The sequence below is a fragment of the Hyla sarda genome, chromosome 1, assembly GCF_029499605.1.
Source record: "Hyla sarda isolate aHylSar1 chromosome 1, aHylSar1.hap1, whole genome shotgun sequence".
Classification (NCBI taxonomy): Eukaryota; Metazoa; Chordata; class Amphibia; order Anura; family Hylidae; genus Hyla; species Hyla sarda.
In genome coordinates, this window is record NC_079189.1 from 316,696,576 (window position 1) to 316,721,564 (window position 24,989).

At 43.2% G+C, this 24,989-nt stretch overlaps 1 protein-coding gene across 2 annotated transcripts in view; it reads left to right on the plus strand.

The window, feature by feature from the left end:
* Positions 1–24,989, plus strand: part of LOC130272539 (paralemmin-2-like) — a 177,154-nt gene that overhangs the window by 137,860 nt on the left and 14,305 nt on the right. For both annotated transcript variants that reach the window (XM_056518388.1, XM_056518396.1), the window contains exons 4-5: positions 17,481–17,595; positions 18,601–18,622. In XM_056518388.1, the coding sequence (XP_056374363.1) occupies positions 17,481–17,595; positions 18,601–18,622 (137 nt within the window). The remainder of the gene's footprint in view (positions 1–17,480; positions 17,596–18,600; positions 18,623–24,989) is intronic.

A 24,989-nucleotide genomic window follows, 5' to 3' on the forward strand; every position in this document is an offset into this window, starting at 1 on the left:
TGGTGATATTGGTCTGTATATAGTGTTTTTTATTTAATAACAGTATGATTGAATTATTTTGTCACCTTTGCACCCTCTACATGTGAGGTTTGGATGGCCATTATAATTATGCCAGTTCACAGGTTGCACCTTGAATAAGTACTACTACAGTCATGGCCATAAATGTTGGCACCCGTGAAATTTTTCAAGAAAATTAAGTATTTCTCACAGAAAAGGATTGCAGTAACACATGTTTTGCTATACACATGTTTATTCCCTTTGTGTGTATTGGAATTAAACAAAAAAAGGAAGGAAAAAAAGCAAATTGGACATAATGTCACACCAAACTCCAAAAATGGGCTGGACAAAATTATTGGCACCCTCAACTTAATATTTGATTGCACACCATTTAGAAAAAATTACTGAAATCAGTCACTTCCTATAACCATCAATAAGCTTCTTTCACCTCTCAGCCAGAATGTTGGACCACTCTTCCTTTGCAAACTGCTCCAGGTCTCTCTTATTAGAAGGGCGCCTTTTCTCAACAGCAATTTTAAGATCTCTCCACAGGTGTTCAATGGGATTTAGATCTGGACTCATTGCTGGCCACTTCAGAACTCTCCAGCGCTTTTTTGCCATCCATTTCTGGGGGGTTTTGACATATGTTTGGGGTCATTGTCCTGCTGGAAGACCCAAGATTTGGACACAAACCCAGCTTTCTGACACTGGGCTTTACAGTGCGACCCAAAATCCATTAGTAATCCTCAGATTTCATGATGCCTTGCAGACATTCAAGGCACCCAGTGCCAGAGGCAGCAAAACAACCCAAAAAAAATCATTGAACTGCCACCATATTTCCCTGTAGGTACTGTGTTCTTTTCTTTGTAGGCCTCAAGACGTTTTCCCAGAAGGATTTTGGCTTACTCAAGCTCATTTTGGCAAAATGTAGTCTTTTATGTCTCTGTGTCAGCAGTGGGGTCCTCCTGGGTCTCCTGCCATAGTGTTTCATTTCATTTAAATGTCGACGGATAGTTCGCGCTGACACTGATGCTCCCTGAGCCTGCAGGACAGCTTGAATATCTTTGGAACTTGTTTGGGGCTGCTTATCCACCATCCAGACTATCCTGCTTTGACACCTTTCATCAATTTTTTTCTTCCATCCATGTCCAGGGAGATTAGCTACAATGCCATGGGTTGCAAACTACATCATAAGGTTGCACACTGTGGTCAAAGGCAAATCTGGATTTCTGGAGATGGACTTGTAACCTTGAGATTGTTGATATTTTTCCACAATTTTGGTTCTCAAGTCCTCAGACAGTTATCTTCTCCTCTTTCTGTTGTCCATGCTTAGTGTGGCACACACAGACACACAATGCAATATATATAATAACCCCCGCCCCCCTTCTGCCATCCCCCCCCTCTTTTGAAATTGGCAAAAACATTTTCTGACAATGCCTCTATCTCGAGCCCCCCACCTGGCCAGCCATCTTATCCATTTTTCCCCTTAAATTACATCAATATATTTAATTATTTTTAAGCCACTAGAAGGGGAGAGAGCACACCGTGCAGCTAAACATGCAGATATACGATACCGCTGGTGTACACTGGCAGCCTCCGGACCTGATAAGTAACAACGCAGCACCTGCAGGGTGCACACACTAGATGAAGTATCAAACAATACAATGCAAAGAGGTAGCGTGCACTCACAGCGGGTAAACAGCTGCAGGCCCGAGGTCCGGGATCACCACGGCATAGACAGAGACGGTAAGGGGCGCTTATTCTTAATATTTAATTATTTATTTACAGGGTGATTAGTTTATTACATTTTACCTGATCCCTTCCTTTTCCAGCCACTCATTTACTTCCTCTACTGAGGCAAAAAAACAAGACCTATCTTTATATATCACCCTGAGTTTGGCCCGAAATAATAATGAATAACTGATATTTCCTTCTCTTAACCTCTTTTTGACATGTATAAAGTTTAACCTCGCCTGCTGTATTGCCCTCGAATAGTCTGCATATAACATTATTTTGTTACCATCAATTTCTTTATCTGCTCCTCTGTCTGCCGCCGATAGCAACCTGACTAGAATTGTTCTCGGATGGGCCCCTGGTAGAGGAGGTTTTGACGGCACCCTATGCGCCCTCTCTACTTCAAATAGATTAGATAGACTTTGTTTATCAAATTTTTTAATATCCAGCTTTCAACAAACCCTCCGCAATCTTCCATTTTTCTGGGATCCCAACTATTCTTACATTTGATCGTCTTCCTCTATCCTCTAGATCTCTCACTTTGGCATTCAGTTCCTGACACATCCCTGACAATTTGCCCACATCTCTCTCTAACTCATCTGTCTTATGTTCTATTCCTTTGGTTTTATCTTCTACCTCATTGAGTCTTTCTCTAATTTTTTGGAACTCCTGTCTTAATATTACAGTGTCCTGTCTTACTTCCCCTATCTGATTTTGAACCTCCCCTATTGCTTCATTTGTTTTTTCTACCCCCTTGTTGATTCACTACCCCCCAGCACCCTCCCCCCCCCCCCAATCCCTGGAGATCTAAAGAATTTTTCCATTGAGCCTCCACCCACCGCGCAATCTCCCTTCTCCTTCTGACTAGTCGATGTCCAACCCCCTGACATGTGGTTGGCTGCCGAGTCATCTTTCCCTGCATTCTTCCCCCCCCCCCCCCATTATCCTGACCTCCAAGACCAACTTCTTCTACTCTTTCCTCTCCCTTACCTTTCTACCAAAACCGCCCCGACCAGTTGGTCCCTCTGACCCTATTTACCACAACAATTAGCCTCAGTTACCGCCCGTCATTATGAAATCATATAGTCATACATTCGTATTTGAGTATTAGAATAGAAGTCCATCATCCAGTTATAACATATTAAACCTCTGGAAGGAAGCAGTTAATCATTAAAGTGCATCAATTTTTACAATTCAACAAGTTGGGTTCAAAAACCCCAGGGAAAAGCTCTCTATCCAAATCCTTAGCAGCACAATATTAGTATCTAGCCAGGAGTTGCTGTTAATGCATCAACGTACAACACAAAAGAGAAAACGGGAGAAAGAGAGGTTATGGCCCGGGGATAGCAGGTTGTAGTACATAGCAAAGGAAAAGAAGTCCAGCGCTGAGTACAGCAAAATCAGGTATTTATTGTAGGATCAATCATACATACAATGCATCAAGACAAACAGCCGACACGTTCCGGACCTCTAAGGGTCCTTAGTCATGGCATGAGGCCATGACTAAGGACCCTTAGAGGTCCGAAATGCGTCAGCTTGAGATTTATTGATCCGCTATAAGCTGAAGCCTCAGATGGCAGATCTTATATGGGCTGGGGCTCAGCAAAAATCATAAACAGTAGAATGTCACAGTCATTAAGATAAAACAGCCCCCAAATTTAAATTCAATAACTAATCCAAGTAAAGTCTCCCCACAGTTATAAGTACTCAGCTCCAACAGATATCTATGATGTTTGAATTACTCCAAGTCCTGGAAGTTGTTTATCCACTATATGCTGGAGCTTAGCTCCTCTCACCACTCCTGTCTGGGCTCATCTCACGTCTCTGGTCTCGTCTCCTCCCCTCCTCTTCGAGAGACCCGGCGTCCCACGTGGGCCACAGCCCCTCGGACTCGTTCCTCACTGTCATCGGATCGCCTACACTTCTCCACCAGCCATCACTCCTCTCCTCCATCATGCCTCCCTTTACCGCCTCTCCCGCTCTGGTCACACGCCCTCCGCCTCAGCAAGGACCGTACAAACTTGTTCTCGGGATGCCAGGGGCTTCTCAGCAGCAGCAGTTTCCTCGCATCAGCCTCCTCCTGCGCACGGCCACAACACTCAGGTACAAGGAATCATTTTACCAGCTGGCTAGGCCGGGTGGTTAGAGCGATGCCTTGTACGCACATCCGCTCACATGCTCCACCCCCTTTCAGGTGGGATTTTTATATTGCCCACACCTGTTCCTTGCCCCAGGTGAGTTTAAAGGAGCATCACATGCTTGAAACAATCTTATTTTTCCACAATTTTGAAAGGGTGCCAATAATTTTGTCCAGCCCATTTTTGGAGTCTGGTGTGACATTATGTCCAATTTGCTTTTTTCCTCCTTTTTTTGGTTTAGTTCCAATACGCACAAAGGGAATAAACATGTGTATAGCAAAACATGTGTTACTGCAATCCTTTTCTGTAAGAAATACTTCATTTTCTAGAAAAAATTCAGGGGTGCCAACATTTCCGGCCATGACTGTACACAAAGGAACAGCCCAAAAGGCCTGCTCTTTTGGTGATTCTCTGACCCAGTCATCTATCCATCCATTACAATTTGTTCCCTGTCATAGTTGCTAGTTGTCGGCAACAAAAACTTCTTATATAATGTAGATAATACCATTATATGTATATTTGTAGTATACATTGGTTTAAAAAAATTGTATTTTTGTCCCTGCAGCTATTGCATGGGTGTCTCTATGAGGAGTCCAAATACAGGGAGTGAGGGTGGACAAGCAGGGCTCTGTCCACTAAGAAAAAGCAGGACAGTGTGCAGTGAGGCTCTATAACATGCTCCTGGCTCATACATCAGGATGATTGACAACCCAGGAGTCTGCACAGATCCTTGCTTATCCCACCCTCACTTCCTGTTTTTGGACTCCTCATAGGGACACACAGACAATAGCTGCAGGGACAGCATTTTTTCACATCAAAAATATACACAATTTTTAACCAATGTATATTACAAATATACATATAATGGTTTTATCTACATTACATAAAAAGTTTTTGCTGACGACAGTACACTTTATCATTTGATGTGAGGTGACTGATGTGTGGGAGGGAGAAAAGTGACCTCACACTTACAAGCAAGGTATCATGGGACTTGTAGTTTGACATAGAGATTTCCAAGAGGAAATAGCAATTTCACTAAAAGATAGCCACAGTTTTATGGTAATCTTACAACATAGCCATTTAGCTCCAAGAAAAGCAGGAATCCTTCCTAAACATGTCTATTACCGTCTGACAGGTAAGTACTGTACTAAAATCATATTATGGTGGATAACCCCTTTAATGGGAGTCCTGCCTTTCTGTTTAGTTAGATAGGAGCTGAAAGGTTGCACAGCATTTGATGAATATATAAATTTGATGTATTAATAAATAAATACATAGAAAGATAGATAGATAGATATGTAGTAGAGTATGTAGAAGCACTGTATAAACACAGAAAAATGTAAACATTTTGTTCATCATTATTAATCAAATTATGGAAATCAAGGTCCATGTTCCTTAAAAGGCTGGAACATAGAAGAATTATTCATTTGGGAATGCCTTTTCAGTTCCTAAGTATAGCTTGGCAGAGGTCAGAGTGACAGCTGAAAAGGTCAGAACGTGAGTGCCCAGATTCTGACAATATAGCCACACACTGGTGGATATATCCTTAAACAATAACAGGAAACCAGTGAGGGTGGATACTATAAAACCAACACATCCCACAATGGATGAAGCTTCCTGAATAGGCTGATATTCCCAGAGTCACTTAAGCTAACACTGAATCTGTACCACTGGAATGACATCCCTGTACTTCTGACTGAGCAGAACAGTTTTCTGCATTTGTCCATCTATTTGTTTTTACACTAAGTCAATTCACATTTCACAAGACTTGCAATATACAGTATATGTCTTTTTTTGTTGAGTACCTATGTTAGATGATCACAGTTAAAGGAATTCTTGGCATTAACTGATCAGCTATAACATTAAAACCACTGACAGGACAAGTGTATAATATTGATATTCTGATGACAATGGCAGCTTTTAAGGAATGGGATATATCAGACAGCAAGTGGACTGTCACTTCTTAAAGTTGATGTGTTGGAAACAAGAAAAATGGGAAAGCAAAAAAGATTATCATTTATTGTTATATTACCATTGGCTCCAGAGTGCTGCTATATGGTATATCCTGGTGGTCATTTTGGTTACATGATTCGGCATTTACAGTGACCTATGAGAAATTTTTCTCATTGTGATGATAATATAGGTCTGCTCATCTACCCCACCACTATTGCCTGATATGCTTTTCACTTGTCAGATTACCTACCCTTTCTATGCATGCATTTTTAGGGCATTTGTTTTATTAGCTCAATGAGTATCACCCCTCTCCCCCAGTACCCATTTTTTCTATGCCCCCTGGGTCCTATATGTGATTTTATTGAACTGTATGTCATTTTGAGATTAAAGAAATATTGTTTTATATCTAATTCATGGTCTTTATAGTGGTTTGTCCTTCTTTTTGGTAAAAAGTTAATTTCTAAAAATGTTAATGCTGCTTATCATAGAAATGTGTCAGAACATACATGGTATTGCAGTTTAATGCATATATGGCTGCATAGCCACAGACTGGTTAGAGTGGCCTTGCTAATCATTGTCAACCAGAACTGAATCATGGAAAAGTGGATGGAGGTGACCTGCTCTGATCAATCAGATGGCTAGGAGCATGTGCTTTGCTTATCTGTAGCAAAGCACACTGAGCATGGGTACAAGGCAATTTACAAAAACAATTTAAAGGCCAAAAGGGCCCATTGGCACCCTTTTTTTCCACCCAACTCTAAATCTATTACATTGGGAAGAGATTGTACCAGGATGCACTATGGGAAGAAGGCATATAATTGGAGGCAGGGTAATGCGCTCTAAGGTCTGTTGGGAAACCCTCAGTTTTGGAATTCATGTATGTTCCTTTTGTTTGTACCACTTTGTTTAACATTACTGGAGACCAAGTAAATGCTTAAATGGCTCTTTCAGCACAATTATACTGCATGTTACACTGTGAAAATTGTTCAGGAATGGTTTAAGGAATATGACAAAGGGTTCTAGGCATTGACCAGGCCTCTAGATTCCGGAGATCTTATTCCAGTCAAGTATCTGTGGAATGTGGTGGAGAAGTCCTATCTATGGAGCCTGCACTATACAACCTACAGGACTTGTACCTTAGGCTGGTATCACACATTGTAAAATAAAAACGGTAGGGGACAGTCAGTGAACAGCCGTTTCTAGGCCTCTCAGAGATGACTGATTGGGTACAAGTTAGTGCTCTTGCTGTATCTTTTAAGGACATGTCTTAATGTGTTTATAGGGTCATTGCCTTGTTGGAAGGTATCATTGAGACTATTCCTATCCATACACAGAATACATTCCAAAAACTAATTAATAGAGAATCCTTTTGTATTTTTTTGTTACTTTTTTTCCGAGTGGTCTTAATGAAGTGATCGAGAATGGCCGTTGATTTGTACCCGTTTTTGGTATATATATTATATATTTTTTTGCATGCCATTTTAACCCCTTAAGGACCGGAGGTTTTTCCGTTTTTGCATTTTCGTTTTTTGCTCCTTGCCTTTAAAAAATCATAACTCTTTCAAATTTACACCTAAAAATCCATATGATGGCTTATTTTTTGCGCCACCAATTCTACTTTGTAATGACGTCAGTCATTTTGCCCAAAAATCTATGGTGAAGCGGGAAAAAAAATCATTGTGAGACAAAATTGAAAAAAAAACGCTGTTTTGTAACTTTTGGGGGCTTCCGTTTCTACGTAGTACATTTTTCGGTAAAAATGACACCTGATATGTATTCTGTAGGTCCATACGATTAAAATGATACCCTACTTATGTAGGTTTGATTTTGTCGGACTTTTGGAAAAAATCATAACTACATGCAGGAAAATTAATACGTTTAAAATTGTCATCTTCTGACCCCTATAACTTTTTTATTTTTCCGTGTATGGGGCGGTATGAGGGCTCATTTTTTGCGCCGTGATCTGAAGTTTTTAACGGTACCATTTTTGCATTGATAGGACTTATTGATCACTTTTTATTCATTTTTAAATGATATAAAAAGTGACCAAAAATGCACTATTTTGGACTTTGGAATTTTTTTGGGCGCACGCCATTGACCGAGCGGTTTAATTAATGATATATTTTTATAATTCGGACATTTCCGCACGCGGTGATACCACATATGTTTATTTTTATTTTTATTTACACTGTGTTTTTTTTTTTATTGGAAAAGGGGGGTGATTCAAACTTTTAATAGGGGAGGAGTTAAATGATCTTTATTCACTTTTTTTTTTCACTTTTTTTTTGCAGTGTTATAGGTCCCATAGGGACCTATAACACTGCACACACTGATCTTCTATGTTGATCACTGGTTTCTCATAAGAAACCAGTGATCAACGATTCTGCCGCATGACTGCTCATGCCTGGATCTCAGGCACTGAGCAGTCATTCGGCGATCGGACAGCGAGGAGGCAGGAAGGGGCCCTCCCGCTGTCCTGTCAGCTGTTCGGGATGCCGCGATTAGCCGCGGCTATCCCGAACAGCCCGACTGAGCTAGCCGGGAACTTTCACTTTCACTTTTAGCCGTGCGGCTCAGCTTTGAGCGCGCGGCTAAAGGGTTAATAGCGCGCGGCGCCGCGATCGGCGCTGCGCGCTATTATAGGCGGGTCCCGGCTTCACTATGACGCCGGGCCCGCCATGATATGACGCGGGGTTACTGTGTAACCCCGCGTTATATCAGAAGAGAAGGACCAATGACGTACCGGTACGTCCTTGGTCCTTAAGGGGTTAATATGTATTTTTAGTGTGCATTGAAAGGGTTAATTTGTTCTATATATTGGATTGTTCTCTTGTTCCCAACATGCCTAATGAAGCGGAAGTTCCAGGAAATGCATTGCATTGTGGTTAATAAACCTTTTTCTACGGAGAAGATTCCCAGCGCCCTTATGCGATCCTGCCTTTTTTCTTTGGAGGTTCAATGTTTGTTGGAAGGTAACTTTCGGCCCAGCCTGAGGTCCCGAGCACTCAGGCTGGATCAGGTTTTCATTATGTAAAGTATATATCTGTACTTTGCTCCATTCGGCTTTTCCTCAACCCTTACCAGTCTCCCGGTCCCAGCTGCTAAAAATCACTACCACAGCATGATTGTTACGCCGAGCGCTCCGGGTCCCCGCTCCTCCTCGGAGCGCTCGCTTCACTCTCCCCGCGGCAGCGCTCCGGTCACGTCCTCTGACCCGGGGCGCTGCGATTCCGCTGCCAGCCGGGATGCGATTCGCGATGCGGGTAGCGCCCGCTCGCGATGCGCACCCCGGCTCCCCTACCTGACTCGCTCTCCGTCTGTTCTGTCCCGGCGCGCGCGGCCCCGCTCCCTAGGGCGCGCGCGCGCCGGGTCTCTGCGATTTAAAGGGCCACTGCGCCGCTGATTGGCGCAGTGGTTCCAATTAGTGTGTTCACCTGTGCACTTCCCTATATCACCTCACTTCCCCTGCACTCCCTTGCCGGATCTTGTTGCCTTAGTGCCAGTGAAAGCGTTCCTTGTGTGTTCCTTGCCTGTGTTTCCAGACCTTCTGCCGTTGCCCCTGACTACGATCCTTGCTGCCTGCCCCGACCTTCTGCTACGTCCGACCTTGCTTTTGCCTACTCCCTTGTAGCGCGCCTATCTTCAGCAGCCAGAGAGGTGAGCCGTTGCTAGTGGATACGACCTGGTCACTACCGCCGCAGCAAGACCATCCCGCTTTGCGGCGGGCTCTGGTGAAAACCAGTAGTGGCTTAGAACCGGTCCACTAGCACGGTCCACGCCAATCCCTCTCTGGCACAGAGGATCCACTACCTGCCAGCCGGCATCGTGACAGTAGATCCGGCCATGGATCCCGCTGAAGTTCCTCTGCCAGTTGTCGCTGACCTCACCACGGTGGTCGCCCAGCAGTCACAACAGATAGCGCAACAAGGCCAACAGCTGTCTCAACTGACCATTATGCTACAACAGTTACTACCACAGCTTCAGCAGTCATCTCCTCCGCCAGCTCCTGCACCTCCTCCGCAGCGAGTGGCCGCTCCTGGGATACGCTTATCCTTCCCGGATAAATTTGATGGGGACTCTAAGTTTTGCCGTGGCTTTCTTTCCCAATGTTCCCTGCATCTGGAGATGATGTCGGACCTGTTTCCCACTGAAAGGTCTAAGGTGGCTTTCGTAGTCAGCCTTCTGTCCGGAAAAGCCCTGTCATGGGCCACACCGCTCTGGGACCGCAATGACCCCGTCACTGCCTCTGTACACTCCTTCTTCTCGGAAATCCGAAGTGTCTTTGAGGAACCTGCCCGAGCCTCTTCTGCTGAGACTGCCCTGTTGAACCTGGTCCAGGGTAATTCTTCCGTTGGCGAGTATGCCGTACAATTCCGTACTCTTGCTTCAGAATTGTCCTGGAATAATGAGGCCCTCTGCGCGACCTTCAAAAAAGGCCTATCCAGCAACATTAAAGATGTTCTGGCCGCACGAGAAATTCCTGCTAATCTACATGAACTTATTCACCTAGCCACTCGCATTGACATGCGTTTTTCCGAAAGGCGTCAGGAACTCCGCCAAGATATGGACTCTGTTCGCACGAGGCGTTTCTTCTCCTCGGCTCCTCTCTCCTCTGGTCCCCTGCAATCTGTTCCTGTGCCTTCCGCCGTGGAGGCTATGCAGGTCGACCGGTCTCGCCTGACACCTCAAGAGAGGACACGACGCCGTATGGAGAACCTCTGCCTGTACTGTGCTAGTACCGAACACTTCCTGAGAGATTGTCCTATCCGTCCTCCCCGCCTGGAAAGACGTACGCTGACTCCACACAAAGGTGAGACAGTCCTTGATGTCTACTCTGCTTCTCCACGTCTTACTGTGCCTGTGCGGATGTCTGCCTCTGCCTTCTCCTTCTCTACAGTGGCCTTCTTGGACTCTGGATCTGCAGGAAATTTTATTTTGGCCTCTCTCGTCAACAGGTTCAACATCCCGGTGACCAGTCTCGCCAGACCCCTCTACATCAATTGTGTAAATAATGAAAGATTGGACTGTACCATACGTTTCCGCACGGAGCCCCTTCTTATGAGCATCGGATCTCATCATGAGAGGATTGAACTTTTGGTCCTCCCCAATTGCACCTCGGAAATTCTCCTTGGACTTCCCTGGCTTCAACTTCATTCCCCTACCCTGGATTGGTCCACTGGGGAGATCAAGAGTTGGGGGTCCTCTTGTTCCAAGAACTGTCTAAAACCGGTTCCCAGTAACCCTTGCCGTAACTCTGTGGTTCCTCCAGTAACCGGTCTCCCTAAGGCCTATATGGACTTCGCGGATGTTTTCTGCAAAAAACAAGCTGAGACTCTACCTCCTCACAGGCCTTATGATTGCCCTATCGACCTCCTCCCGGGCACTACTCCACCCCGGGGCAGAATTTATCCTCTCTCTGCCCCAGAGACTCTTGCCATGTCCGAATACGTCCAGGAGAATCTAAAAAAGGGCTTTATCCGTAAATCCTCCTCTCCTGCCGGAGCCGGATTTTTCTTTGTGTCCAAAAAAGATGGCTCCCTACGTCCTTGCATTGACTACCGCGGTCTTAATAAAATCACGGTTAAGAACCGCTACCCCTTACCCCTCATCTCTGAACTCTTTGATCGCCTCCAAGGTGCCCACATCTTCACTAAATTGGACTTAAGAGGCGCCTATAACCTCATCCGCATCAGAGAGGGGGACGAGTGGAAAACGGCATTTAACACCAGAGATGGACACTTTGAGTATCTGGTCATGCCCTTTGGACTGTGCAACGCCCCTGCCGTCTTCCAAGACTTTGTCAATGAAATTTTTCGTGATCTGTTATACTCCTGTGTTGTTGTATATCTGGACGATATCCTAATTTTTTCTGCCAATCTAGAAGAACACCGCCAGCATGTCCGTATGGTTCTTCAGAGACTTCGTGACAACCAACTCTATGCCAAAATTGAGAAATGTCTGTTTGAATGCCAATCTCTTCCTTTTCTAGGATATTTGGTCTCTGGCCAGGGACTACAGATGGATCCAGACAAACTCTCTGCCGTCTTAGATTGGCCACGCCCCTCCGGACTCCGTGCTATCCAACGCTTTTTGGGGTTCGCCAATTATTACAGGCAATTTATTCCACATTTTTCTACCATTGTGGCTCCTATCGTGGCTTTAACCAAAAAAAATGCTGATCCCAAGTCCTGGCCTCCTCAAGCAGAAGACGCCTTTAAACGACTCAAGTCTGCCTTTTCTTCGGCTCCCGTCCTCTCCAGACCTGACCCTTCCAAACCCTTCCTATTGGAGGTTGATGCCTCCTCAGTGGGAGCTGGAGCTGTTCTTCTACAAAAAAATTCTTCCGGGCATGCTGTCACTTGTGGTTTTTTCTCTAGGACCTTCTCTCCAGCGGAGAGGAACTACTCCATCGGGGATCGAGAGCTTCTAGCCATTAAATTAGCACTTGAGGAATGGAGGCATCTGCTGGAGGGATCAAGTTCTCCTGTTATTATCTACACCGACCACAAGAACCTCTCCTACCTCCAGTCTGCCCAACGGCTGAATCCTCGCCAGGCCCGGTGGTCTCTGTTCTTTGCCCGATTTAATTTTGAGATTCACTTTCGTCCTGCCGATAAGAACATTAGGGCCGATGCTCTCTCTCGTTCCTCGGATGCCTCAGAAGTTGAACTCTCTCCGCAACACATCATTCCACCTGACTGCCTGATCTCCACTTCTCCTGCCTCCATCAGGCAGACTCCTCCAGGAAAGACCTTTGTTTCTCCTCGCCAACGCCTCGGAATCCTCAAATGGGGTCACTCCTCCCATCTCGCAGGTCATGCGGGTATCAAGAAATCTGTGCAACTCATCTCCCGCTTCTATTGGTGGCCGACTCTGGAGACGGATGTTGTGGACTTTGTGCGAGCCTGCACTATCTGTGCCCGGGATAAGACTCCTCGCCAGAAGCCCGCTGGTTTTCTTCATCCTCTGCCTGTCCCCGAACAGCCTTGGTCTCTGATTGGTATGGATTTTATTACTGATTTACCCCCTTCCCGTGGCAACACTGTTATTTGGGTGGTCGTTGATCGATTCTCCAAAATGGCACATTTCATCCCTCTTCCTGGTCTTCCTTCTGCGCCTCAGTTGGCTAAACAATTTTTTGTACACATTTTTCGTCTTCACGGGTTGCCTACGCAGATTGTCTCGGATAGAGGCGTCCAATTCGTGTCTAAATTCTGGAGGGCTCTCTGTAAACAACTCAAGATTAAATTAAATTTTTCTTCTGCATATCATCCCCAGTCCAATGGACAAGTAGAAAGGATTAACCAGATCTTGGGTGATTATTTGCGACATTTTGTTTCCTCCCGCCAGGATGACTGGGCAGATCTCCTCCCATGGGCCGAATTCTCGTATAACTTCAGGGTCTCTGAGTCTTTCTCCAAATCCCCATTTTTCGTGGTGTACGGCCGTCACCCTCTTCCCCCCCTCCCTACTCCCTTGCCCTCTGGTCTGCCCGCTGTGGATGAAATTTCTCGTGACCTTTCCATCATATGGAGAGAGACCCAAAAATCTCTCTTACAGGCTTCATCACGCATGAAGAAGTTCGCGGATAAGAAAAGAAGAGCCCCCCCCGTTTTTTCCCCTGGAGACAAGGTATGGCTCTCCGCTAAATATGTCCGCTTCCGTGTCCCTAGCTACAAGTTGGGACCACGCTATCTTGGTCCTTTCAAAATTTTGTGTCAAATTAATCCTGTCTCTTATAAACTTCTTCTTCCTCCCTCTCTTCGTATCCCTAATGCCTTTCACGTCTCTCTTCTCAAACCACTCATCCTCAACCGTTTTTCTCCCAAATCTGTTCCTCCCACTCCTGTTTCCGGCTCCTCGGACATCTTCTCGGTCAAAGAAATTTTAGCTGCCAAAAAGGTCAGAGGGAAAAAATTTTTTTTAGTGGACTGGGAGGGTTGTGGTCCTGAAGAGAGATCCTGGGAACCTGAGGACAACATCCTAGACAAAAGTCTGCTCCTCAGGTTCTCAGGCTCTAAGAAGAGGGGGAGACCCAAGGGGGGGGGTACTGTTACGCCGAGCGCTCCGGGTCCCCGCTCCTCCCCGGAGCGCTCGCTTCACTCTCCCCGCGGCAGTGCTCCGGTCACGTCCTCTGACCCGGGGCGCTGCGATTCCGCTGCCAGCCGGGATGCGATTCGCGATGCGGGTAGCGCCCGCTCGCGATGCGCACCCCGGCTCCCCTACCTGACTCGCTCTCCGTCTGTTCTGTCCCGGCGCGCGCGGCCCCGCTCCCTAGGGCGCGCGCGCGCCGGGTCTCTGCGATTTAAAGGGCCACTGCGCCGCTGATTGGCGCAGTGGTTCCAATTAGTGTGTTCACCTGTGCACTTCCCTATATCACCTCACTTCCCCTGCACTCCCTTGCCGGATCTTGTTGCCTTAGTGCCAGTGAAAGCGTTCCTTGTGTGTTCCTTGCCTGTGTTTCCAGACCTTCTGCCGTTGCCCCTGACTACGATCCTTGCTGCCTGCCCCGACCTTCTGCTACGTCCGACCTTGCTTTTGCCTACTCCCTTGTACCGCGCCTATCTTCAGCAGCCAGAGAGGTGAGCCGTTGCTAGTGGATACGACCTGGTCACTACCGCCGCAGCAAGACCATCCCGCTTTGCAGCGGGCTCTGGTGAAAACCAGTAGTGGCTTAGAACCGGTCCACTAGCACGGTCCACGCCAATCCCTCTCTGGCACAGAGGATCCACTACCTGCCAGCCGGCATCGTGACAATGATCCTGTCACCACCATCACTGCCGGGATAGTATTGGGTAGGTGGTGAGCAGTACCTGGTTTCCTCCAGATTTGATGCTTTAAATTGAGGCTAGAAAGTTCAGTCTTGGTTTCATCAGACCAGAGAAACTTGTTTCTCTCAGTCTGAAAGTCCTTTAGAGGTTGTTGTTTTTTTTTGTTTGTTTTTATTACAAAATATAAAAAGTGAAAGGGTCTGAACACTTACCGAATGCATTGTTCCTAAAGGTCAGAGGGGAATTATAAGTTAATCTCAATAATGCACATCTTCCCCCAGTACTGGCTCTGGTGGCCAAATGGGAAAAAGCATGTAGGAGCAGTTTTGTTGCTCCAATAGATATAGTAGCTTCATGTCTTCCATATGGTGTCTTTGGAAAGTTTCTTATGTATTCTGTTGTCCAAATGATTCCAATTCTCTCATTTACCTCTCCACAATTTTCTAAAAACTTTTCTAAAAACTTCCTAAAGCTTTCCTGGTTCTATAGGCCAGATTTACCTCTTCTAGATGATTGAATGACTAAAATGAAGCTGACTGAAATAACTCACGTGTATGGGTGCCGCCATTCTGAAGATACAGCTGGTATTACCCTGCAATTGCTAGTATGGTAATTAACCCCCTTTGTGCAATGGGCAAATACCCAGCATCCCTGCTTCCATCCTCTCTGCACTTATATGCCTCCCCCTCCAGCTCATGAATATTCATGACCCTTTCACCCATGTAAGTGCAAAGGGACAGGGGACAGAGGCAGGGATGCTGGGTATGCTGGGTCCTGCCTCCATTGCGCAAAGGGATTAATTACCATACTAGCTCTGCAGGATATTACTGGCTGTATAATTGGAGCAGCCACACAGATCTGGGTGATAAATCATTTTAATCCAGTTTACCTACACTATAACCCTGTGTATTGAGTTTAGTGTGGGTGAACCACCTGTCAGTTTTCCTTTAATAATTAAATAATGTATAGACTATCTGAGTTATGGTACATTTTCATATAAACGACGTGGGTGTTTTATATAAGTTTGAAAAATAAAGAATATTTGAGCATGGTTTGTTCTCTACCCTGATGACTAAAATGGAAGGGACACCAAATGTCCTAGCATTACATAATGGTTTCCATCAGCTAGTCTGCGTTTCCGTTTTACTGCCCACCCTGTATGAAGACTCCCAATGTAGATTACAAAGATGTCATCTAATGACATCATTAATTACTTCCTCTAGGAAACCTAGCCTTCACCCACTTATCTTTACACAGCATTGACTAATGTGCTAATCGTAGTGCTTAAAGGGAAACAAATGTATCTTGCAATGAAGGAAAAAAACATTTAGAAAAAAGTAAACTTTCTAAAAGGGAAAAAAGCTGACCAATGACCCTACTGCTTTAGAACAATAGACAATGTTATTCATTTGCTTCATACGTATGAGTGAGCAATTACACTTGCTCAATTGTTTAACCTTTTAAACATAAGGAACCCTTAGAGTGTTTTCCCATATATGACAATATAACCAAGTAGCATCTAAAATGATTCAATATGTCAGATCAAGTGTTTAACCAACATCCAATGGTGTAGTGGCAAAATATAGTTTAAATCTGTCTTTACAAGTTATCAAAATAACTAGTGTATGGCAGCCAGCTTAAAGGCATTTACCAGGAAAAATCTGTTGATGGCCTGCATCAACAGCGTGTAAACAGCGTGCAGAGCCAGAAGTTTCTGTACATTTTGTTGTGGTGGTGCCAGGTTACTACAGTACAGCTCCTATCCACTTCAGTGTAGTAACCAGTGTACTGCAGTAACCAGATGATGCCACTACATATTGCATAGAGCCAAGACTTCCAGCTCCCTTAAGCAGTCTACATCTGGGCATCCCGGCTGTGCAGAAAAGCTGATCAGCAGGAATCCTGTGACTAGACCATCAGTGTTTTTTCTTTCTAGAAAACCCTTTGAAGTTAGACCTCTTCATAAGAAAAACCTCATAGGATCAGTAAAAACACATTTTTGCATTTGCATATTGATTGGTTAAATGGGTTATCTAGGATTAAAAAAACAACCGATTTCATCCAAAAACAGCACCATACCTTTCCTCAGGTTGTGTGTATTATTGCAGCTCAGATCCAAGTTATAATACCACACACAGGACAGGTGTGGTGCTGTTTTGAAAGAAATTTGCTGTTTTTTTCCATTCCTAGATAAGATGTCTGATCCCTCTGCCGGGGGAACATGCAGGGACTGAGGCAGAAACAGGTCAGGTGACTAGAGTAGACGTGCGTGCCTGCGCAGGGCACATCTATTCCCATCAGCCCCTGGTCTGTCCGGTCCTGCCCCAATTTTTAAAGGGCCCGCACCCTAGAAAAAGTTAATTTAAAAAAATGTGCTGGCAGCGACCTGCTGCAGCAGTGGGAAGTAAAGCGGCAGGGCCTGCGGGCCCCCCTAACTATGAGGCCTGGTCGCCATGGCAACCATTGCGACCTTTATAGTTATGCCACTGATCAGACCAAGGAATCTTGTTTCTTACAGTATGAGAGTCGTTTAGGCGTTTTTTGTTTTTTTTTTAACTTTTTTTTAATCTTTTTTTTTGCATTAGGGTAGTGACTTATTTATGGTTCAATTCTCATTTTCATAAGGAGGCAAATATATAATACCCCAAACAATATTGTTGGTAATAATTTATAAAAGAAAAAGTGGTCTATTACAACTGTCTCCACCGTGAACACTTGTCTTGAATCCTCATTTTTCTACTTCTAGTCCTTCTTATCTCATTAACTAGTAAGTATTGAAATTAAATAGTCATGACTAAATGATTTGCCTATGCCTTGTTTATTACCTTCTAGATCTTCTTTAGTAGTTTTATTTTGAGAATGAACATATTTTTTATTTGTGTTACAGATTAGAGAAGGACATTGTGCAGCTAGAAAGTGAAGAATCGCTAATATCTGCCAAAGAGCAAATACTGAGAGAGAAACTTAAAGAGACTGAACTTTCATATGTAGAATTGCAAAAGGTAATACTTTTTTACCAGAATCATTTTTTTTTTTTTTAATGATTATTATTATTATTATTTGAACTTTCTTTTTCACCAAAACTAATAAGTGAATACATGTTATACTCACCTGGGATGAGCAGATCTAAACCAAGTTACAATACATTTAGCACTATTGGTTATCTTTGGTTACCACTATGTGGTTATCTTTTCTACACATTTCCCAAAATGCTTTGTTATTAAGAAAGGAATCTAAAGTATTAGGGGAGTTACATGCACATTTTTTTCATGAAATACCCTTTTAAGTTGCAATTACCTTTCAGGGAGGGGTTTTACACAACTATTTTTGGTAACCTGCCACTGCAGTTATTGAGTCAAAGTCAAAAATGGATCAAAAGGAATGAGAAATATAAAAGAAGGATATGTTCTCCTTGCTGGATCCACTTCTGACTTTAGATAAAACTCTATCAAAAACTGCAGTGGCAGATTACCAAAAAATGCTTTGTAAAACCCCTCCCTGAAAGGTAATTGCAACTTAAAAGGGTATTTCATGAAAAAAAACTTTTTTTTTTTCATATCAACTGTCTCCAGGAAGTTAAACAGATTTGTTAATCACTTCTATTAAAAAATCTTAATCTTAACAGTACTAATCAGGTGCTGAAGTTGAGTTGTTCTTTTCTGTCTGACAACAGTGCTCTTTGCTGACACCCCTGTCTGTCTCAGGAACTGTCCAGAGTAGAAGCAAATCCCCTTTAAATATGTACAGCATGTCCCCATGATATGCCATAAATGCCCCAAAATGCCTCACAAGTGCAGATGTCACGTTTTTGACTTACTGTAAGAATTGGGATCTTGTGACCTCCAGTTTTCTAGGTGACACTGGCAACTTTCCCCATAGAAATCCAAGAATGAAGTAAACATAGCATTTGACTGCAGAAGATTTTGCTCAGAAATTTACACTTTATATATTATTTTATTTCTATAAAAAATTTATATTTTCTAAAGCATTTTTTTCTTTCCTTATAGAGCTTGTCAAATCAGGATAAAGGTAAGATATTTACAGTTTAAAGTTTGTGAAACACTATGTATGTTTACACCATGGAATTTCCATGCATATTTCCTCAGAAGAATTCCACACGGACATTCGGCAGCAATAAAGTCCCATTGATTTCAATAGGATTCTGCTGCACTGTTCACAAGGCAGAATTTCAGCGCCAGATGTTGCTGGTGCAGAAATTTAGATTGAGGCGTCTGCAGAATGTCTATTCTTTTTGCAGAATACGCATGGAAATGCATTGCCATCTAAGAGACGAGACGGCCCATTTCTCAGTGGTCTGGCATGTTCTGCCAGCTCTCCCCTGTTGGTGGAATGTCCGCACAGAAATTTTCCATGTGGACATTCCACATATGAACATAGCCTTAGGTTTGTTATACACATTAGATAGCAAATTACCAAAGAAGACAGCTCTTGGTTCCTCCCCATACACATGCACATTGTTTTCCTTTATGGTGCCCATTTCAGTAACAGCTAAGGCTAAATATTGTGAAATCAAGTGTCACAATTACACAACCTTTATCATTTATTCCTACTGCAGGACTTCCACTGTTGCCTGACTGTGTAACTAGCTGCCTTGGGAGTCACTTCTATGGCAGCCAGAGGCCAACTCATGGCCTTTGGTCTGCCAGCTATGAAAGTTATGATACTAGACTGACAGTGTATAGTGCCCAGCAGTGCAGCTGTACTGTTGAATATTATATTAGCATTCAATCAGGGTGCCTACAGCTGTTGCATTAGTTGCAGATTGATCCTTCCACCCATTGAAGCAGACAAGCTCCCTGTCATCAGCTGACTAGTGAGCAACCTGGGAAAAATCTGAGACAACAGTCATTTGATATGCTGTTAAAAATAAATATTGGGGTGAAAATCACATAAGAATTGTGAGAAAACCATCACACACAGGTACAGACACTATATTATGAACTACACTAACTTTACAGCCCCTGTAGCATAGTCAAGTAAAAAAAAATCTTGGAATACCTCTTTAAGTGGGAGCACAATTGGTGGTTGACTAAATACTTTTTTTTTCCCACTGTAAGTGATTTCTGAAGACTTTTCTGTGCTGGCCACTTTAAATGCAGTTGTCATTAATATATCATATGCAGTTAAAAAAAAAACACAGAAACATAGACAACCTGTAGTTCTGCTCTAGAAACATGCTTTACAAAGTCAGAAATGGTGTTGTGAAGTCACTTTGTGAATTTTGTGGACTTTGATATTAATGTGGACTTTGATATTAATGTGTGTGTTTTAAAACTTTTTTTAAACTTTTTTTTTTTTTTTTAACACCTTTAGTCCCCTAAGAGGACTTATAGGAGGAATCATTTGATTCCTCATACAGATCCATGTGGTTCTATAGAACCACATTGATCTGTGTGCTCTGCGCTCGATTGATAAAGCCTGGTCCTGCCAGGCTTTATCATTCTGTGCGCCGGAGCCGGCACAGGAGCAGAGGTAATCGATCGCGCAAGAATCAGCTGGGGGCCGGCCGGTATGACGTGGGCTCGAGTCGGGAGCCCGGGTCATACCATGTTAATGGCACATGGACGTGCATAGACATCCATGGTCGTTAACGGGTTAAACATTTGTTTTTTTTTCATATAATTACATTTATATAATAACATTGAAAGAAAGAATATTATGCATCAACATGGTATGTTTAAATTTAACAATTTTACATATGCAGTAATAATTCCAGAAATGTTAATGTCCATGTTTCATAGTAATTGGCAATATGTTGCTTCACATACTGTCGATAAATTCTAACTTTTTCAAGAAAAAGATTTGTAACAGGAACAATAAAAAAAATCATAATCACATAATAATGAATAAAGTTTTAATGAACTGCCTCAATGGTGTTGTGTCATTATTCATGCAATGAAATGAGTGAGAATATAAAAGGAACAATAGGTGTATCACACCTCAGTTTAATAATTTTCTTATGAAAATTTGGTTCTGAAGATGAAAGATAAGATGACTTTTTTAAATATACATTTAATTTAAAAAATTTCAATTTTACTAAAAAATAAAAAATGAAAATAGCCGCCACTAGGGGTCATCTATCTTTATGCAGACAGACTACGCTGTATTTTGCAGCATACTGGATACTGGCTGTAAATTGTATTGGTATCCAGTATAGGAGATCACCATTGCACTCTACAGCCTTAAACCATCATCCATGATGGGAGTTGTAGTTTTGCAACAGCTGGGGGTACAATCTTTATAAAACTCTGTTTTACAGCTGTGTATTCTCCAGCTGTGTGCCTTCAGCTCTTGCAAAACTACAGACAAAGGATGTGTGGGCATGCTGGGAATTGTAGTTGTGCAACAGCTAAAGGCAACACAGCTCTATCACAGTGCTGCAGCTCCAGCTGTTGCAATGCAAAACTACAACTCCCAGCATGCTTGAACAGCCAAAGCTTTCTCTGACTCCTGAATGACAAAGATGTTGATCAGACATTCAGGAGTCTGAATGACATACATAGTGACAGCTATGTTGATTAGCATCCAGCTTTACTAGGATCAGATAGAAAATGTATGCATAAAAACTACTGTGCGTTGATTTGCAGACTGCCAGGCTGCTCCCAGACTCAGAGCAGATGAGTCATACACAGTGAGGGAGAGAGATGGACATGTCCGCTCCATAAGGCAAGAAGAAAGCAAGTGAGCAAGATATAAATGCTATTTGTTAAGGATATATAGGTCATAGAAACATAAAAGTACATGATCAGGATTAGGTACTGATTAGGTACTTTAAAGGGGTTCTCCGGTGCTTACACATCTTATCCCCTATCCAAAGGATAGGGGATAAGATGCCTGATCGCGACATTGAGTCCCGCCGCTGGGACGTCACGCCTCCGCCCCCGTGTGACGTCACGCTCCGCCCCTCAATGCAAGCCTACGGGAGCGGTGCCGCGTGCATGATCCCGGGGGTCCCCAGTGGCGGGACTCCCACGATAAGGCATCTCATCCCCTATCCTTTAGATAGGGGATAAGATGTGTAAGCACCGGAGAACCCCTTTAAGTATTAAATAAACTACAGAAATTGAGTATCATTGTGATCATACCAACCTTCAGAATAACAATGTCATTTTTTTTTATACTGCACAGTGAACACCATTAATAAATATGGAAATAAATATAAAGGAAAATACAAAATTACAATTTGTTTTATCTCACCTCCACAAAAAATCAAAGAATGAACAAAATGCCTTTTGTCCCCCAAAATAATGCCATTGAAAACGACAGCTCGCCCCACAAAAAAACAAGCCCTTACACAACTCCATTGACCAAAAAAAAAAAAAAAACCTTTGGCTGTCAGAAATGGCAGCACAATAAGGATTTTTCTACTGGGTTATCCCAAGATTACAATTTATGGCATATCCACATATTTTTAAAGTAGAGGGTTTTCTGGTCTGCAAGCCTCTCCAATCCACCTCAGATATTAATTGGTCCCTAAAAATATTGATTTAAGAAATTTGCGTCTAAACTTCTAAGCCCTCTACTGTTCTTAAAAAGTAAAAAATAATAATAATAAGACATAGAAAGATTAACTAACTTTTGTGGCATGACTATATTTCTTAAATTCAGGGAGATTTAAAGGGGTATTCCAGGAATTTTTTTTATTTGACTATGCTACAGGGGCTGTAAAGTTAGTGTAGTTCATAATATAGTGTCTGTACCTGTGTGTGACAGTTTTCTCACAATTCTTCTGTGATTTTCACCCCAATATTTATTTTTAACAGCATACAAAGTGACTGTTGTCTCAGACATTCCCAGGTTGCAATGCGGCCGAGACCGGACTCACTGACTAGCTGATGATAGGGAGTCTGTCTGCTTCAATGGGTGGAGGGATCGCTTGGTGGAAGAGAGATCAATCTGCAACTAATGCAACAGCTGTAGGCGCCCTGATTGAAAACCACAGGTCTTTTGAATGGATACAGCTCATTTATGTTTCAATGTGTGGGGTGGCTAATGTGTGAGAGGGAGGAAAATTGAATGGGATTTGTAGGCAAAAAAGAAAACTCAAACAGGAAATACCAGTTCACAAAAAGCTATCCACAGTGTTATGGTAATCTCACAACACAGCCATTTAGTCCCAAGACAAGTGCAGATCCTTCCTAATAATGTCCATTACTGTCTGGTAGGTGTGTACTAAAATCACCTTATGGTGGATAACCCCTTTAAACTTCAAAAAGTTCTTAATAAAAAAAAAAAAAAAAATAACAAATGATTGCTGAAGATATTAAAGGAAATATGTTATCAGTGTCACCTGCACTAACCTGTCAGAACAGACAGGTAGTGCAGGTGACACTGATGACAACAATACTTACCTGGTCCCACTCCGTGCTGTCATTCTCTGGTTATCCCCTTCTGTATCTTTACCTTCGGGTCCGACTTAGAGCATGGACAGAGCTTAGTGACGTCACCACTGCTGCTTGCTAGCAGCAGGACCCAACAGAGAACAGCAGCGGTGACGTCACTAAGCTCCGTCCAAGTTGGACCCGGAGCTAAAGATACCATAAAAGGATAGTCAGAGAACCAAAGCATGGAACGGGACCAGGTAAGTATTGTTGTCATCAGTATCACCTGCAGTACTTGTCTGTACTGGCAGGTTAGTGCAGGTGACACTGATGACAGACTTCCTTTAAACTAAATTTACCAAGAACATGCAAACATAGCTTAATATCCTTTACTTTATAGTAAAAGAGGTTGCAGCTTAATTTTTATGATGCAGAGCTCCAAATTCACTGCATAGACATAATAGAGGTAAATACTTAAACCTAATGTTTTATTAGAAAATGACCTATAAATCAAGTTGTTATATTAAACATTTTTAAGAATTTTGGCTGATGTTTTTTCTATCTGTGTTACAAAATATTCTTGAAATCTTGAAGTTTTCTTTCTGGCTACTTAGCCTAATAATAAGCTAACAATTCCTGTTCTGTAGCAATCACCTTTGCAGCAATCTCTTCACTTTCTTCTCAGACAGGATTACAATAAAAGTTGAGCCACTCATAGATAAGACATGATTAGACCATTCACAGTAGGTGATGGTTGGAGCTCACAAAATCCTGACCATGTACATCTAATTTTTATGCCTCTATCACCTATATTTATTATAAAAATACCTCTCTTCATTAGCTTACAGTGTTAGAAATCCTCCCAGGGGAAACCCAATCTGAAAGTGCCCATTTAATAGCAGACACTGAGGTAAAACGAAAGTGTAAGGGTTAAATGGGCACTGTCATGAAGTACAAAAATTGATATGTTGTAGTACTTAAGTACTACAACATATCTCTAATATACTTTAATTAAAAAAAGTGATTTTAAACAAGTTTAAAATCACTTTTAAATTCGGCCACTAGGGGTCGCCCTCCTAGTGGCCGAATGCATTCAGCAGTGACGTCACCACTGAATTTCGACTCATTTCAGCCTGGCAATGAGTCGAAATTCAGGCACTGCTGTGCACGCTGATAGCTGGGGCTGCGCACATTGGCCCGCCCCCGTTACCCTGTCCGGAGGCAGCGCGCGCACTCATTGCTGCGCTGATCCTCCGGATGGGTAAGTCTGATCTGAGGTCTTATATTAGCCGGTGTGAGGTGGACGCATGGATCTACGGGGCGCAAAAAACCACCTCACACCGGCAGTAATATCGTGCACAGCAGGCCGACGTTGCTCCTCTACTCCTCCTCCCTGGATAGCACATGCATAGCTAAACAGGGAGGAGGAGACCCCGGAGCTGCCTGCCGTGCTATTGGCAGATCGTCTATACAGCGCTCCTGACAGGAGCGCTGCATAGACGATCTGAGGGCGGAAGAAAGCGCCCGGCAAGGCATCAGTGACGTCGTGCCTGCTGGTTCCTGCCCTGCTTGATAGAGCAGATTTAGAAGCACTAAATCTGCTCTATTAAAGCGATTTAAAATGTTTTTAAAGCCAGGTAGGGGGTTAGGGCTAGATTATTAATAGGTAGGGACATATTAGATTATATATAACTTGGTGGGAGCTACACTTTAAAACTTGCATATTGTTGGATAACATGAATGCCTTGGTCATGTGATGCTCCCTAGGCAATTGCTTTGTGAGGAGTCCCAAGTTCAGCCTCGTCTCTCAGTAGAGGTGTGGACCCAAACTGGTTAGCAAAATGCTTTTATCTCTCTGCTCCTGCTGGGAAGATCAGTAAAACCAGACTAGGTCTGACTTCTTCCAAAGCAACATGTCATTGGATGGTATCCTGTTTGTATCCTGTATACATTTGTACTAGTCACTATATGTACACATTCTAACAGCACTTCTTTATAAACTGCTGCAAAAACAACATTTAAAAAGGACAGTTTCCAAATACTCCTTCATCTGC